Here is a 15,428-nt window from a genome sequence, read left to right as displayed (position 1 = left end):
CGGAACAGAGTCTGGTTTGTGCTCTAGTGCGTGCTTGGGCAGCTGGCTGAGCCTTGGAGATCATGGCATGTACTATTTCTTCTCGTTGGCTGTCAAGTTGGGGTTTTCTGGACAAAGCATCAGCCAGTTGTTTTCTCCCCCCCCCCAAGGATGTATTTTAGCTTGAAGTTAAAGCATTTAAAATATTGAGCCCAGCGAACTTGCTTGAGGGAAAGCTATTGAGGGGTCTTTAGCGCCTCGAGGTCCACACCTCGAAAGGCTCCTTAACCCCCTCTAGGAAATGTCTCCAGGATAAGAAAGCCCATCGCACTGCAAAAGCCTTCTTGTCCCATACTGCCCACCTGCGTTCAGTGTCTGTTAACTTTTTTGATAAGCACAAGGCATTAGTTCGTTTTGAACGTTCCTCTGAAGTAGAACAGCTGCTACAGTCACATCATTGGCATTGGCTTGGACTATGAAGGGTTTATTTGGATCAGGGTGCTGGAAGATTGGCTCCGCAATAAACTGTTCAAGGGCTTTCTGACAGTCCATTGCCCAAGTGAGAGGTTGGCTAGGTTTTGGTTTGGTCAGAGACTGTTTCCTGCAAAGATCCAGAGTCAATAGATGGCAGGAAAATGTTATATTTTATACATTTCTTTGCTGCCAAATACAGATTTTTAACAGATTAACAGAGTTGGAAGGGACCTTTTAGGTCATCTAGTCCAACCCCTCGCCGAAACAGCAGACCCTACACCATTTCTGACAAATCGCAGTTCAATCTCTTCTTGAAAGTCTCCAATAATGAAACTCCCACAACTTCTGAAAGCAAGCTGTTCCAATGGTTGATTGCTCTCACTGTCAGAAAATTTCTCCTTATTTCCAGATTGAATCTCCGTGATCAGTTTCCATCCATTATTCCTTGTCTGGCCTTCAGGTGCTTTGGAAAGTAGGTTAACCCCTCCTCTCTGTGGCAGCCCTCAAATTTTGGAACACTCCTATCATGTCTCTTCCCTGGTCCTTCTCTTCACTACACTCTCAAACATCCTTTTTATAGTGTGGTGATTAGAACTGGATGCAGTATTCTAGGTGTGGTCTTCCTAAGGCTTTTTAGTAGTATTAGTACCTCACTTGTTCTTGATTGAATCCCTCTGTTAATTTAGGATTGCATTGGCTTTTTTTGGTTGCCTCCACATACTGTTAGCTCATATTTATTTGGTTGTCCACTAAGACTCCAAGATCCCTCTCTATACCAGTTTATATGTGTACTTTTGATTTTTCGTGCCTAAGTGTAAGATTTTACTTTTCTTTACATTGAATTTCATTTTGTTAGATAAGGCCCAGTGTTCAAGTCTTTCAAGGTCCATCTGGATCTTGAGCCTATCATCTAGAGTGTTGGCTATTCCTTCCAGCTTAGTATCATCCTCAAATTTGGTAAGTTCCCCTTCTAAGATGGAACCTTGTGATACCCCACTGCTTACTTCCCTCCATGTAGATGTAGTACCATTAACAACTACTCATTGAGTACGGTTATCAGCCAGTTACAAATGCATCTGATGGTGATGCTATCTATCCGTGTTTTTTCTAGCTTATGAAAAAGTAGGTTGTGGTCTACTTCATTGAATGCCTTGCTGAAGTCTAAGTATATTATATCCACAGTATTTCACTCGTCTTGTAACTTAGTCACGGTATTGAAGAATGAAATAAGATTGGTTGGCATGATCTGTTTTTAACAAACCCGTGCTGACCTTTTACTTTACTTGTTTCTTTTACTTTACTTGTTTCTAGATGTTGGCAGATCTGTTTTTTTATTATCTTTTCCAGTATCTTCCCGTGTATTGACGTTAGGCTGACCCAGTGGTGACCCAGTGGTGAAATCCAGCGGTTCGCTGTCCATGCATGTGCATGCATGCGCAGTCTGCACCAGATGAACGCTGCACGCACATGCACAATCCACACCAAATACACGCTTTTGGATTTCCTGCTTTTCTTTTTAACTTTTTAAAGCATTTTTAACTTCCGGTTCATCGGTAATTAAAAATGCTTTAAAAAGTAAAAAAAAAAAAAAGGTCTCTAAAGGTCAGCTAAGCAATACACGATCATGATCATTTTACTTTTTAAGCGTTTTTTTACTACCGGTTCTGGCAAACCGGCCCGAACTGGTAGCATTTCACCCCTGGAGTGACTGGTCTGTAGTTTCCTGGGTCTGTGGTTTTTTTCCTTTTTGAAGATGGGAACCACATCAGACTGGCCCTTTGGTAGTTCCCCGGCGCGCCTCAGGCTTAATTTGCTGCCTTCATTTTCCTCATTTGCTGCTCTGGCCTTTTGTTGTTTTCTCTGCCAGCTCCCTTCTGTCCTTCAGTGCTCCGGTCTTTTCAGCCTCGTCCCTGCTCTGGTCAGCTCTCTTGGTCTGCCATGCAGGTTTCTGGACAGGTCAGCTCTGCTGTACGGTCTTCTCCAGTAAGCTCCATTGTCGCTTTCCCTGTTGTTCTCTGTGGTGGCTTTCCTCACGTGCTGCCCCATGCTGCTGCTGGCTGTCTCCTCCCTGCTGTGTTGCTGCTGCTTTTTGCTATGGAGCCATGTGGCTCCCATTTGTTGTCAGCAAATAGGACTGGATGGTCCCTAGCAAGCTCGTCTCTGTTCTCTTCCCTTCCTCCCTGCTCTGCTCGTTCACCTCTTTGTTCTCTGCCGGTCGTGTTCCTCCCTGCTTTGCAGCTGGCTCCACTCACTCACCGGCTCGCCTCGTTATTCTCCACCAGTTGGCTTTCCTGCCTGCAGTCAGTTTGCCTCTCTGCTCATCTCACTTCGATGGGCCTCTGGTCTCTTGGGTAGGCCTCTCGGGTGCAGCAGGGCTTCTGTCAGTTTTAATTTCTCCAATCTTCCTCTCCTTTTCCTTTCTCTAGTCTTTTTTCCTTTTTCTATGATTTATCTTTCCACCTTTCCTCCTACTGTTCTATTTTATTTTAGTAGCAACCATTCTGCCAGTGATGTGACTATGTGTTGTGACCCAGGTTCCTGGACTCGGACTCCTGGACTCGGATGATTCAGAAAGTGAGGGAGAAGACCTGGCAAGGCCTGCTTCTCCTGGGCCCTCTCCCTCCCTGGCACCCACCCAAAGGAAGGAGGAGGGGCCGGCAAGGTCTGATTCTCCCAGGCCTTCTTCTGATTTGGCAACGCCCCAAGAACAGTTTTGGAGTAATGCAAGACTGTGCAGACATGACTGGCGCGCGCAGCAGAGGAGGCGTTCGGACAAAGCCAAAGAATGATGAGTTATGCAGTGACATCTACAGAGGCTATAAAAGCAGTAGGCGGAACTTCCTGGCTTTTTGTCTTGGACAAAGCAGTGAATTTGCGCGAGCAAACTGTATCAATGGAGGGAAGAATATATTCATGAGTAACTCTGGCCTTATCTATAATTTCCTAGTTATCTCCAGAGACTTGGCAGGCCCATGGGTAGACGTGGCCAGAACATTTTTTTTTATTCAAAAAGTTTTACAGAAAATTTTTCACCCCCTTTCCCCCCTCCTCCCCTCCCCCCTCCCTTCACAACCCCCCTCCCCCCCGACTTCCCGGAACGAGCACAAGGTATAGTTAAAAATAAAACAAATATATGCTAAAAAAATTTCGTTCCAACTTAATTATACCCCTACAATCATCAATTCCTAACTTCCCCCGAAAACAATCAAAAATAATACATCATAATCATTCAAAAACAGTCTGATAACTCTTAGTCTGATATCTACTTTGAATATAGTCAATCCATTTTTTCCATTCCTTTAAGTATCTTTCTTGCGTATTGTCTTTCAAAAAGGCTGATATCTTCGCCATCTCAGCCAAATTGGCAACTTTCAATATCCATTCTTCTATTATAGGTACTTCTTTTTTCTTCCAGTATTGTCCTATTAGTAATCTTGCTGCTGTTATTAGATTTAAAATCAATTTAGTCTCAATTACTGTACAGTCCATAATAATTCCCAACAAAAAAAATTGCGGCAGGAACTTTATCTTCTTTTTCAAAACATTTTGTAAAATCCACCAAATTTTTATCCAAAAGACCTTTATATCCTTACAAGTCCACCAAATATGAAAATATGTAGCATCATCACAATTACATCTCTAACATTTTGCTTGCATATCTGGGTACATACACGATAATTTCTTAGGATCTAAGTGCCATCTATAAAACATTTTATAAAAATTTTCCCTCAGATTTTGTGCCTGCGTGAATTTAACATTTCTAACCCAAATTTTTTCCCAAGTTTCCAATAATATTGGCTCCTGAAAATTTTGTGCCCACTTTATCATACAGTCCTTTACCAAGTCCCTTTCAGAATCTATTTCAAGTAACACATTATACAATCTCTTTATATGCTCCTGAGACTGATTTCTAATAATTTAAAATTGGGCATTTTTAAACCTCCCCTTTCCCGGGAATCTTGAATTATTTTCATTTTAACCCTAGCTTTTTTACCTTCCCATATAAATTTATTAATTCCCTTCTGCCATTCCTCAAGATTCTTATCTTTCTTAATTATTGGTATCATCTGAAAGAGGAATAAAAATCTAGGTAAAACATTCATTTTAATAGCAGCTATTCTCCCCAGCAAGGATAATAGAGCAATTTTTTCCAAACAATCAACTCTTTCTGAACTTTTTGCCATAAAACCTCATAGTTATTCTTATACAATTTCACATTTGACGATGTAATATAGACCCCTAAGTATTTAACCTTCTTTACAATTTCAAATCCTGTTATTTCCTCTAGTTTTTCTTTCTGTTGTCTGGCCATATTTTTTATTATCACTTTTGTCTTTTTCTGATTTACCTTAAACCCTGAAACCTTCCCATATTGATCAATTATTTCCAACAAAGATTTACTAGAGTTTATAGGGTTTGTTAAAGTAATCACCAGGTCATCTGCAAAAGCTCTCAGTTTATATTCATGTTGTCTAACTTTAATTCCCTCTATCTCCTTTACTTCTCGTATTTTATCCAATAATGGTTCTAGAGTTAGAATAAACAATAATGGTGATAAAGGACATCCCTGTCTTGTTCCTTTCACAATCTTAAAAGGTTCTGTTAAGCTACCATTAATTATAATCTGTGCTGTTTGCTCCCCATAAATTGCCCTAATTATTCTTGTAAAACCATCTCCAAATTGCATCTTTTCTATTAATTTAAATAAAAAATCCCAATGCAATCGATCAAAAGCTTTCTCTGCATCGAGAAAAATAAATGCTGCTGGAATAAAATTTTTCTTTTCTGAGAGGCTCCAGTGACGTCACCCTCCTGCTGGGTGCTCTAACAGAGCACTCCGTGTTAGAAGATTGTAAAAGTCAGTGAAACAGAAAATAAATCACTGTTCACTGAGCTTAGCATAACCTCTGGGTGAAAGAGGTTATCAGAGTTGTGGGAAAGTGGCAGGTCTGACAGGGGGTTTGCTCTCAAGAGCGAATTTTCCTGGATTTATGACCCCACCGAATTCCACTCCCTCCAACTTCAGCACGCTCCTGTTTTTATCAGGAAAAAGGACTTATTTCTGCTTTCTGCTCTAAAGGACTTATTAAATTGATTGATATTCTAAGCAGACGGGAATTTCACAAGCGTTCGATCTTTGATGCAGAATCAGCACGGCAAGTACCGACTCCCTTTTTGAAACTTGAAACCTTTCTTTGTCTTTGATTAATTGACTTTTAAAATGGCGTCTGAAAGTGAAAGTAAAAAAATTTTAGTACGATGAAGCAGCGTTATTTGTGGATTGTTACAAACGGAGTTTTTTTATACTGAAAGGAGGGAAGGAGAGTTATTAAGTTTGAATTCCTGATTCTTTTGAAGACAGAATGGCAGCTAAACCTTTAAAGCCTTCTGGAAGAAGGGGATCTGAACCAAGTCTTGAGGAAATATTGAAAGAACAATTAAAACTTTCTGAAGATAGGCAAAAAGAGATGGTGGAGAATTTTAATGCAAAAATAAGAGAAGATATTCTTATGGCAGTTCAAGGACTGAGTAAAAAAATTGAGGGATTGGAAGTGGAAATGCAACAGATCTCTCAGTCAAATAAGCATTTAGAAGACGAAATGAATGGTGTTCAGAAAAAAGTGGATCAAAATGAAGATCAGGTTGTGATATTACAATATAAACTTATGGAAGGAGCTCTTAGAATTCGTGGTATGCAAGAAGAGCGTGGAGAAGACTTAAGAAAAATTATATCAGAAGCATTGGCTGAATTTATTGAAGTGGACCCCCAAGAGGTAGCTTACCAAATTGATAAAATATATAGAGTTAATTCCTGGATTGCAAGACAGAGAAAGCTTCCTCGGGACATTGTGGTTTATTTTGTGAAAAGGACTATGAGAAATCAGATTCTGCAAGTTTCATATCAGACAACTTTAAAAATTGGAGAACAGGAGTTGAAGGTGTTGAAAGAGATTCCTTCAAAGATGTTAAGAGACAGGAAGGAATTTGCTTTTTTTACACAAGAACTTAAAAAACATCAGATTCAATTCAGATGGGAGGTGCCAGTTGGACTGACAGTATTCTATCAAGGAAGGAGATATAGAATTGACACTGTTTTAAAGGCAAAGGATTTTCTTTCTACAGTTTTGAAAGTCGAAATAGAAGTGATAGAAAAACTTCAAGAGACTCAAGAAGGCGTGGTGATCCAAGAGCCTTTATTGCTGCCAGTATTAGAGGAACCACAAGAGCAAAGGGTGACAAGAGGAGCCCTTAAGCGTAAAGAAGAGCAACAGTCTCAAAGATAAAGTCAGGATCCCAGTATGGAAGCTGTGGGAGGAGCTAGACGGAAGATACCGGAGGAGGAGCTTTCGTTGTCTGCTTCAAAGCTTCAGGAGGCCAGTAATGGCAAATAGAATCTTGTCATGGAATGTTAATGGCTTGAATTCAGCTCAGAAAAGAAGGAAAATATTTCACTACTTGAAACAATTTAAGAATGATGTGATTTGTTTGCAAGAGACACATATAAAATTATCAGACCAAAAATATTTAATTAATTCAAAATTGGGTAACCATTTTGTTGCATCAGCTTTGGAAAAGAAGCATGGAATTGTTGTATATATCAGGAAGGATATACCAGCTAAGTTAATTGAGGCAGATATTCAAGGAAGATTTATTGCTATTGAACTGGTGATAGATGCAAAAAAGACTTTGTTGATAGGTATTTATGCACCTAATCAGCAACAAGAAAAGTTTTACAAAATGTTACATGAGAGGTTGACCCTCTGGGATTATAGTTCGTTTATTTTATTAGGAGACTGGAATGGAGTAATTGATACAAGAAGGATAAGAGAACCTCCTCCAAGAAGATACCTATACATGCAAAATTACCAAAATCCTTTTTTGAAATGATGGAAGACTTTGAGTTTAGAGATATATGGAGGTTACGGAATCCAGATGAGAGAGATTTTACTTTTTTTTCTGATAGGCATCAATCTTTTTCACGTATTGATTTTATTTTAATTTCTAATGACTTGCTTTCTAGGGTGAAGAAAACGAAGATATTTCCGAGGTGTTTAACTGACCATAGCCCAGTATGGATGGAATTATTACAAGGGAAAAAAGGTGGTAGAACATGGAGGTTGAATGAAAATCTGTTTAGATATGAGGATAATGTAACTTATTGTAAGAAACAGTTAAAGAATTTTTGATTTTAATATGTACAAAGGGACACCTATAGGAACTGTGTGGGAGGCGAGCAAAGCGTTTATTAGAGGATATTGATTTACTTGGACAATAGGCAAAGGAATAATAAACAAAGGCAGCGAGGTATTTGGAAGAAGAAATTTAAGGAAGCAACAGTTATTAATTCAAAACCCACAAGATTACAAACTTAAGAGGCTATAAAAATATTACAGAGTCAATTTAATATGTTAATGGCAGACCAGGTGGCAACGAATATACAATATGCTAAACATAATACCTTTTGTAATGCAAATAAACCTGGGAGATGGTTGGCATATAATTTAAGGAAGAAACAGAAAGCACGTGTCATACAAAAAATAGAATATAAAGGTAAAGAGATATACCAACAGGATAAAATTAAAAGGCATTCTCAGAATTTTATACTGCACTATATGCAAAAGACAAAATATTGGATAGGGACATTTATGATTATTTGAAAGATTATAAGGTTAATATTCTAACATTAGAACAGAGGGAGGAGCTGGATCGCCTGAGAGCTACTGGAGAAATAGTGGAGGCAATTAAACAATTAAAAATGGGGAAAACCCCTGGTACAGATGGTCTTACAGCAACTTATTATAAAAAAACACAGGATAAAATATTAGGCCCACTTAAAGAATTATTTAATCAGATACAATTAGGAGTGGGAATACCCCCTTCATGGAAAACATCTTTTATTTCACTGATACCGAAAGAGGAGCAAGACTGCTCTAAACCTGGTAACTACAGGCCGATTTCACTTTTAAATAATGATTATAAGATTTTTGTAAAAATAATAGCAAATAGATTAATGTTAGTTTTACAACAAAGAATTCATACTGATCAATCTGGTTTTATAAAAGGGAGGCAGATGAGGAATAATGTTAGACAGATTATTAATATATTGGAATATTTGGAAAAGAAGAATACTTCAGCGGCACTTATTTTTTTGGATGCAGAGAAAGCCTTTGATCGATTGCATTGGGATTTTTTATTTAAATTAATAGAGAAAATGCAATTTGGAGACTGTTTTGTTAGAATAATTAAAGCGATTTATGGAGAGCAAACAGCACAGATTATAGTAAATGGTAGCTTGACAGAAGTTATTAAGATTGCGAAAGGAACGAGACAGGGATGTCCTTTATCACCATTATTGTTTGTTTTGACTCTGGAACCATTATTAGATAAAATAAAGAATTAATGAAAATAGAGGAATTAAGATTAGACAATATGAGTACAAAGTTAGAGCTTTTGCAGATGATGTAGTGGTTACGTTAATCTAATCCTATAAATTCAAGTAGATTTTTGTTGGAAGTAATTGATAAATATGGAAAGGTATCAGGATTTAAAATAAATCAGAATAAAACAAAAGTGATAATTAAAAATATGTCTATACAACAGAAACAAAAACTAGAGGAAATGACAGGATTTGAGGTAGTAAAAAAGGTTAAATATTTAGGGGTCTATATTAGCTCATCAAACAAGAAACTTTATAAGAATAATTATGACTTGCTATGGCAAAAAGTTCAGAATGATATGAGTGGCTGGAAGAAATTGCAGTTATCCCTATTGGGAAGGATTGCGGCTATTAAAATGAATGTGTTACCTAGATTTTTGTTTCTGTTCCAGATACCAATAATTAAAAAGGATAAAAATTTGGAAGATTGGCGGATTGGGATTAACAAATTTATATGGCAGGGTAAAAAGGCGAGGGTTAAAATGAAAATAATACAGGACTCACGGGAAAGAGGTGGTTTAAGAATGCCTAACTTTAAACTATATTATGAAGCAGTAACCCTTTCAGTAATAAGTGACTGGTTTAACTTAACAGAGGAAAGAATTTTGAATATAGAAGGTTATGACTTGTTATATGGATGGCATGCGTACTTATTTTATGAAAAAGTGGATAGGGCTTTTAAGAATCATGTGTTGAGAAGTGCTCTTTATGGTCTGGAAAAAATATTCTTATAAATTAGATTACAAGATTCCTATATGGGCGAGCCCTAGCCATGCAATAGAGAATATAAATATAGAACAGAAACAGGAAATGATTACTTATAAAGAACTTTTGTATGCTGAAGGAGGTAGATTGCAATTAAAATCATTACAGGTATTAAATGAAGAAGGAGGAATTATACTTGGTTTCAATATGGGCAAATAAGTGCTAGATGGAAAGAAGATCAAAAATTGGTATAATGCAAAGGAGGAAAATTTAATAAAGCAAATTAGAAATCAGACCCAGGAGCATATAAAGAGATTGTATAATGTGTTGCTTGAAATAGATTCGAAAAGGATTTGGTAAAGTATTGTATGATAAAATGGGCACAGAATATTCAGGAACCAATAATGTTGGAAACATGGGAGAAAATTTGGGTTAGAAATGTTAAGTTTACACAAGCACAGAATTTAAGGAAAATTTTTATAAGATGTTTTATAGATGGCACTTAGATCCCAAAAAATTATCATGTATGTATCCTAATATCCAAGCGAAATGTTGGAGGTGTGATTGTGATGATGCTACATATTTTCATATTTGGTGGACTTGCAAGAAAATTAAGGTCTTTTGGATAAGAATTTGGTGGATTATTCAAAATGTACTGAAGAAGAAGATAAAGTTCCTGCCACAATTTTTCCTTTTGGGAATTATAACGGATTGTACAGGGATTGAGACTAAATTGATTCTGAATTTAATAACAGCAGCAAGACTGTTGATTGGACAATACTGGAAGAAAGAAGAGATACCTACAATAGAAGAATGGATATTGAAAGTTATTAATTTGGCTGAGATGGCTAAAATCTCAGCGTTTTAAAAGACAATACGCAGGAAAGATATTTAATTGAATGGAAAAATGGATTGATTATCTACAAAACAGATATCAGATTAAGAAATATCAGATTGCCTTTGAATAATTAGAAAGTTATTTTATGTAATGGGGAGGGGGTTGGGAGATGAAAAGCTTTGGATGTGGTTATTTGGATTGGAAGGGAAAATTTTATTCTATGTTTGGTTTATGTATAACAATACCTTGTGATTGACCCGGAAGCCGGGGAGGAGGGGAAGGGTTTTTTGTTTTTTTTTTTTTTGTTTTTTGGGAGGGAGGGGGAAAAAAGGGGGAAAAATGTTTTTGTTTTTTAAAACTCTTTCAATAAAAAAAAAAAATTTCTTTTCTAAATACTCCAGTAAATTAACAATCTGCCTAACATTATTCCTCATATGTCTCCCTTTTATAAATCCAGATTGATCATTATGAATTCTTCGCTGCAATATCAACATTAATCTATTAGCTATTATTTTAACAAAAATCTTATAATCATTATTTAAAAGCGAGATTGGCCTATAGTTCCCAGGTTTAGAACAATCCTGTTCCTCTTTTGGTATCAATGAAATAAAAGAGGTTCTCCATGAGGGGGGAATTCCCCCTCCTATTTGTATCTGATTAAATAATTCCTTAAGTGGACCTAACATCTCATCCTGTAAATTCCTATAATAACTAACTGTAAGCCCATCCGTACCAGGAGTTTTCCCCATTTTTAATTGTTGAATAATTTCTTCAGAAGTTATAGGCCGATTCAGTTCATCCATTTGTTCTAAAGTTAAATTTTTAACCTTATATTCCTTCAAATAATTATCAATATCCCTGTTCAATATATTATCTTTAAGATATAAATTTGTATAATATTCTAAAAAAGCTTTTTTAATTTTATCCTGTTGGTATCTCTCTTTACCTTTATATTCTATTTTTTCTATAGTACGTTGTTTTTGTCTTTTCCTTAGCATAAGGTATATGCTAACCACCTACCAGGTCTATTTGCATTACAAAAAGTATTATGTTTGGCATATTGTATATTTGTTGCCACCTGATCAGCTATTATCATATTAAATTGATTCTGTAATAACTTTATTGCATCTTTAAGTTTTTGATCATGCGGGATATGTAGTAATAATTGTTGTTTCTTATAAATTTCCTCTTCTAAATACCTTCGCTGTCTTTGTTGCTTATTTCTCTGTCTATTATTAATATATATTAATACACCTCTCATAAAAGCTTTACTGGCGTCCCAAACCATTTCTATCGATGTTTCGTTATTCAAATTATAATCAAAAAATTCTTTCATCTGCTTTTTACATTGATTTACATTATCCTGATATATAAACAAATTTTCATTTAATCTCCAAGTTCTTCTACCTTCTTTTCCATATTGCAATTCCATCCAAACAGGACTATGATCAGACAAACATCTTAGAAATATCTTAGTTTTCTTCACCTTAAAAAGCAAGTCATTAGAAATTAAAATAAAATCAATACGTGAGAAGGATTGATGCCTATCAGAGAAAAAAGTATAGTCTCTTTCCTCCAAATTCCGCAGTCTCCATACATCTCTCAACTCAAAATCTTCTATCATGTCAAAAAAGGATTTAGGCAGCTTTGCATGTGCAGGTATCTTCTTAGAAAAAGTTCTCTTGTCCTTTCGTGTATCTATTACTCCATTCCAATCTCCCAATATAATTCACGATTTATAATCCCATAGAATCAACTTATCATACAACATTCTATAAAATTTTTCTTGTTGCTGATTGGGTGCATATATACCAAACAAAAGGGTCTTTTTTGTTTCTATTGTAAGTTCAATAGCAATATATCTTCCGTGAATATCTGCCTCTATTAACTTGGCTGGTATATCTTTTCTCAAATAAACCACTATGCCATGTTTTTTGTCCAAAGCAGAGGCAACAAAATGTTTACCTAACTTTGAGTTTATTAAGTACTTTTGATCTGATAGTTTGATATGCGTTTCTTGTAAGCAAATTACATCATTTCTAAATTGTTTCAAATAATGAAATATTTTTCTTCTCTTCTGAGCTGAATTCAAACCATTGACATTCCAGGTCAAGATTTTATTTGCCATTACTGGCCTGCTGAAGCTTTTGAGCGATCAGCTGAAGATCCTCCTGCACCGGCGTGCTCCTCCCACCGTTTCTGTAGCAGAATCCTGAACTTTACTTTGAGTTTGTTGCTCCTTTTCTTTACGCTTAAGGGCTCCCCTCATCAGTCTTTGTTCTTGTGGTTGTTCCTCAGATGGTAACATCACTGGAATCACCTCAGCTTCCACACCCATTTGAATCTCTTGAATTCTTTTTTCTATTATTTCTACTTCAAGTTTCAGCACGGTGGAAAGAAAATCTTTGGCCTTAAGCACTGTATCAATACGATATCTCCTTCCTTGATAATACACTGTCAAACCAACTGGAACCTCCCATCTAAATTGAATCTGGTATTTAAGTTCTTGTGTAAAAAATGTAAAGTCCTTTCTATCCCTTAACATCTTGGGAGGAATCTCTTTCAAAACCTTCAGCTCCTGTTCTCCTATTTTCAAGTTTTTCTGAAATGCAACTTGCAAAATTTGATTTCTTACTGTTCTTTTCAAAAAATAAACCACAATGTGTCTAGGAAGTTTCTTCTGCCTATCAATCCAGGAATTAACTCTATAAATTTTGTCAATTTGATAAGCAACCTCTTGTGGATCAAGTTCAATAAATTCAGCCAGAGCTTCTGATAAATTTTTTTTAAAATCTTCCCCTTTCTCCTCATTCAAGCCCCTAATTCTCAGAACTCCTTCCATCATTCTATACTGCATCACCACCACTTGATCTTCATTTTTGTCCAATTTAATTTGCATTCCCCCCATTCTATTTTCTATTTGCTGATTTGACTGAGCAATTTCTTGCACCTCCTCCTCCACCACCTCCAGTCTTTTTGCCAAACCTTGGAAAGCTATCAAAATATCTTCTCTTATTTTTTTATTATTCTCTTTTATTTCCTCTCTTATTTTCTCATTATTATCCATTATCTCCTTAAACTTTTCTTCAAAGACTTTCCCTTGTTCTTTAATCAAATCTTCTAAAGCTGGTTCAGAACCCCTTCTACCCCCAGTCTTAGGTGGTTTAGTAGCCATTTCAGTTTTTAAAATTCACAAAATATAAGTCTAGAAACTTCTCTTTTCCCCTTTAAGTATAGGAGAGCTCACTTCACTTCATTAAAATCCACACATAACATTTCTTAGCTTCTTAGTTACACAGGCTGTTTAGAATTCCATTCTTCATTTTCACTCCCTTTCAGGCGCCATCTTAAAGAGTCAGTTGAAACAAAGAAAAAAAAGTTTCTCTTTTTAAAAGGGTAGAAGTCAGGAAATCAAAAATACTTGCAATCCAGTAGTTGTTCACTCGTGCTCATTCCGTCTGCTTATAGGAATCCATAAAGATAAGACAATTAGCAGAGATGGACACTTTCTTCTTTTCCTGCTTTTGCAGGCACGCACTGAAGTCAGAGCTTGGCAGGAATATTTATGGGACTCTCGACCCTCAGGGCTCTGCTTAATTAAAAACAAAGCCCCTGGGGAGGTCTACCACACCCCCACAGCTCTTATCTTTCCCTTTCATCCAGGGAAAGAGATTAAAGCTGGCGTTTTTCTGGCTTTTACGAAGTTCAGTACGGAGCTCCTTAATTAGGAACTCAGCGAAGAAGGTGGCGCCACCGGAAACTGTGGCCAGAACATTTATCTATGTAAATAAATTAGAAAAGAAGGCCTTTGACTGACTCTTTGTTGGGAGTATTGGGGGAGGGAAACAGAACACTATGCTTCCTTCGTTGTCACCATCTTGGATTGGTAAGTGACGTTCAATGATCTGAAAAGCGGACCCTGCACTTGTGGGAAAACACTAGGAAGAAGAAGATTCAATAATTTGCAGCGTCCTTTGATTCTCCTTTGTTTGGTGTTGGCATAATTGATCTCTTCCATCCTGTTGGCCGCTGTTTTCCAGATATGCTAGTATATTTGGTTATATTGCAGAATTAATTAAACTAAAATTCTCAGCTTAAAGTCTATGTGAATAGGATTATTATTTCCTTGCATAAATTGAAAAGAATGTAGAAAGTAGGAAGGCAATTTGTTCCTCAAAGATAAACATTGGGAAAAGTAACAACGTGGCACATAACCTAACCATCTTCATTCTGCGATGATAGTTGTTTTCATTGTTAAGCACTATTTATTCAGGACAAGTAAGATCGTTGTGAAATTACCCTGTATATTTTAAATAAATTTGATGCTTCCTTTTCACATGATATTTTCTTTTTTGTTTTAGAAAAAAAATGAGTGGAGGATTAGCACCAAGCAAAAGCACAGTTTATGTATCTAATTTGCCCTTTTCATTGACAAACAATGACTTGTACAGAGTAAGTGTACTTTAAAATTAAACAAACTTTGTGTGAATTATCATAGAACATTTATATTTACTTCTGTGTTTTGTGAAGAATTTACTTTCCTATTTTTATATCTAACTTAAATAACTATACTTTTTCTGTCTTTTCAGATTTTTTCAAAATATGGGAAAGTAATTAAGTAAGTATAAGTATTAAATTGTATGTAGCTTATTCTTTAATGTTGTGTCTAACAATAACACCCTCGATTTAACAAGATCCTTTCACATGTGTAATTTTTTTAATAGGATACTAAGTCAGGTGCTTATTTGTAATGTTACTGCTGTTATGAACTTTCTATAAAATATTCTATTCATAGGTTATACTTTTCTAGGGGAGGGGATTCTTCAAAAGTACTTATTTTACCGTTTCTTGTTATGGTATTTATATTATTTAGGGGTTATGTTGTAAAAATATAGTGCCATACTACATATATATCCAGATGCAGGTGGCCAGGCAGATAACTAGTTGAAAACCATCACGGATCCGCTGTTAGACCCCTTGCAATTTGCATACCGA

At 36.2% G+C, this 15,428-nt stretch overlaps 1 protein-coding gene across 5 annotated transcripts in view; it reads left to right on the top strand.

Annotated features, from left to right (window-relative positions):
- The window catches only part of ZCRB1 (zinc finger CCHC-type and RNA binding motif containing 1), a 95,518-nt gene that overhangs the window by 52,462 nt on the left and 27,628 nt on the right, over window positions 1–15,428 (top strand). For all 5 annotated transcript variants that reach the window (XM_058190147.1, XM_058190148.1, XM_058190146.1 and 2 more), the window contains 2 exons: window positions 14,795–14,885; window positions 15,023–15,051. In XM_058190147.1, the coding sequence (XP_058046130.1) occupies window positions 14,802–14,885; window positions 15,023–15,051 (113 nt within the window). In that variant the 5' untranslated portion in view covers window positions 14,795–14,801. The remainder of the gene's footprint in view (window positions 1–14,794; window positions 14,886–15,022; window positions 15,052–15,428) is intronic.

The sequence above is a fragment of the Ahaetulla prasina genome, chromosome 7 (genome assembly GCF_028640845.1).
Source record: "Ahaetulla prasina isolate Xishuangbanna chromosome 7, ASM2864084v1, whole genome shotgun sequence".
In the NCBI taxonomy this organism is placed as follows: Eukaryota; Metazoa; Chordata; class Lepidosauria; order Squamata; family Colubridae; genus Ahaetulla; species Ahaetulla prasina.
This window is presented reverse-complemented; position numbering and strand designations above follow the sequence as displayed.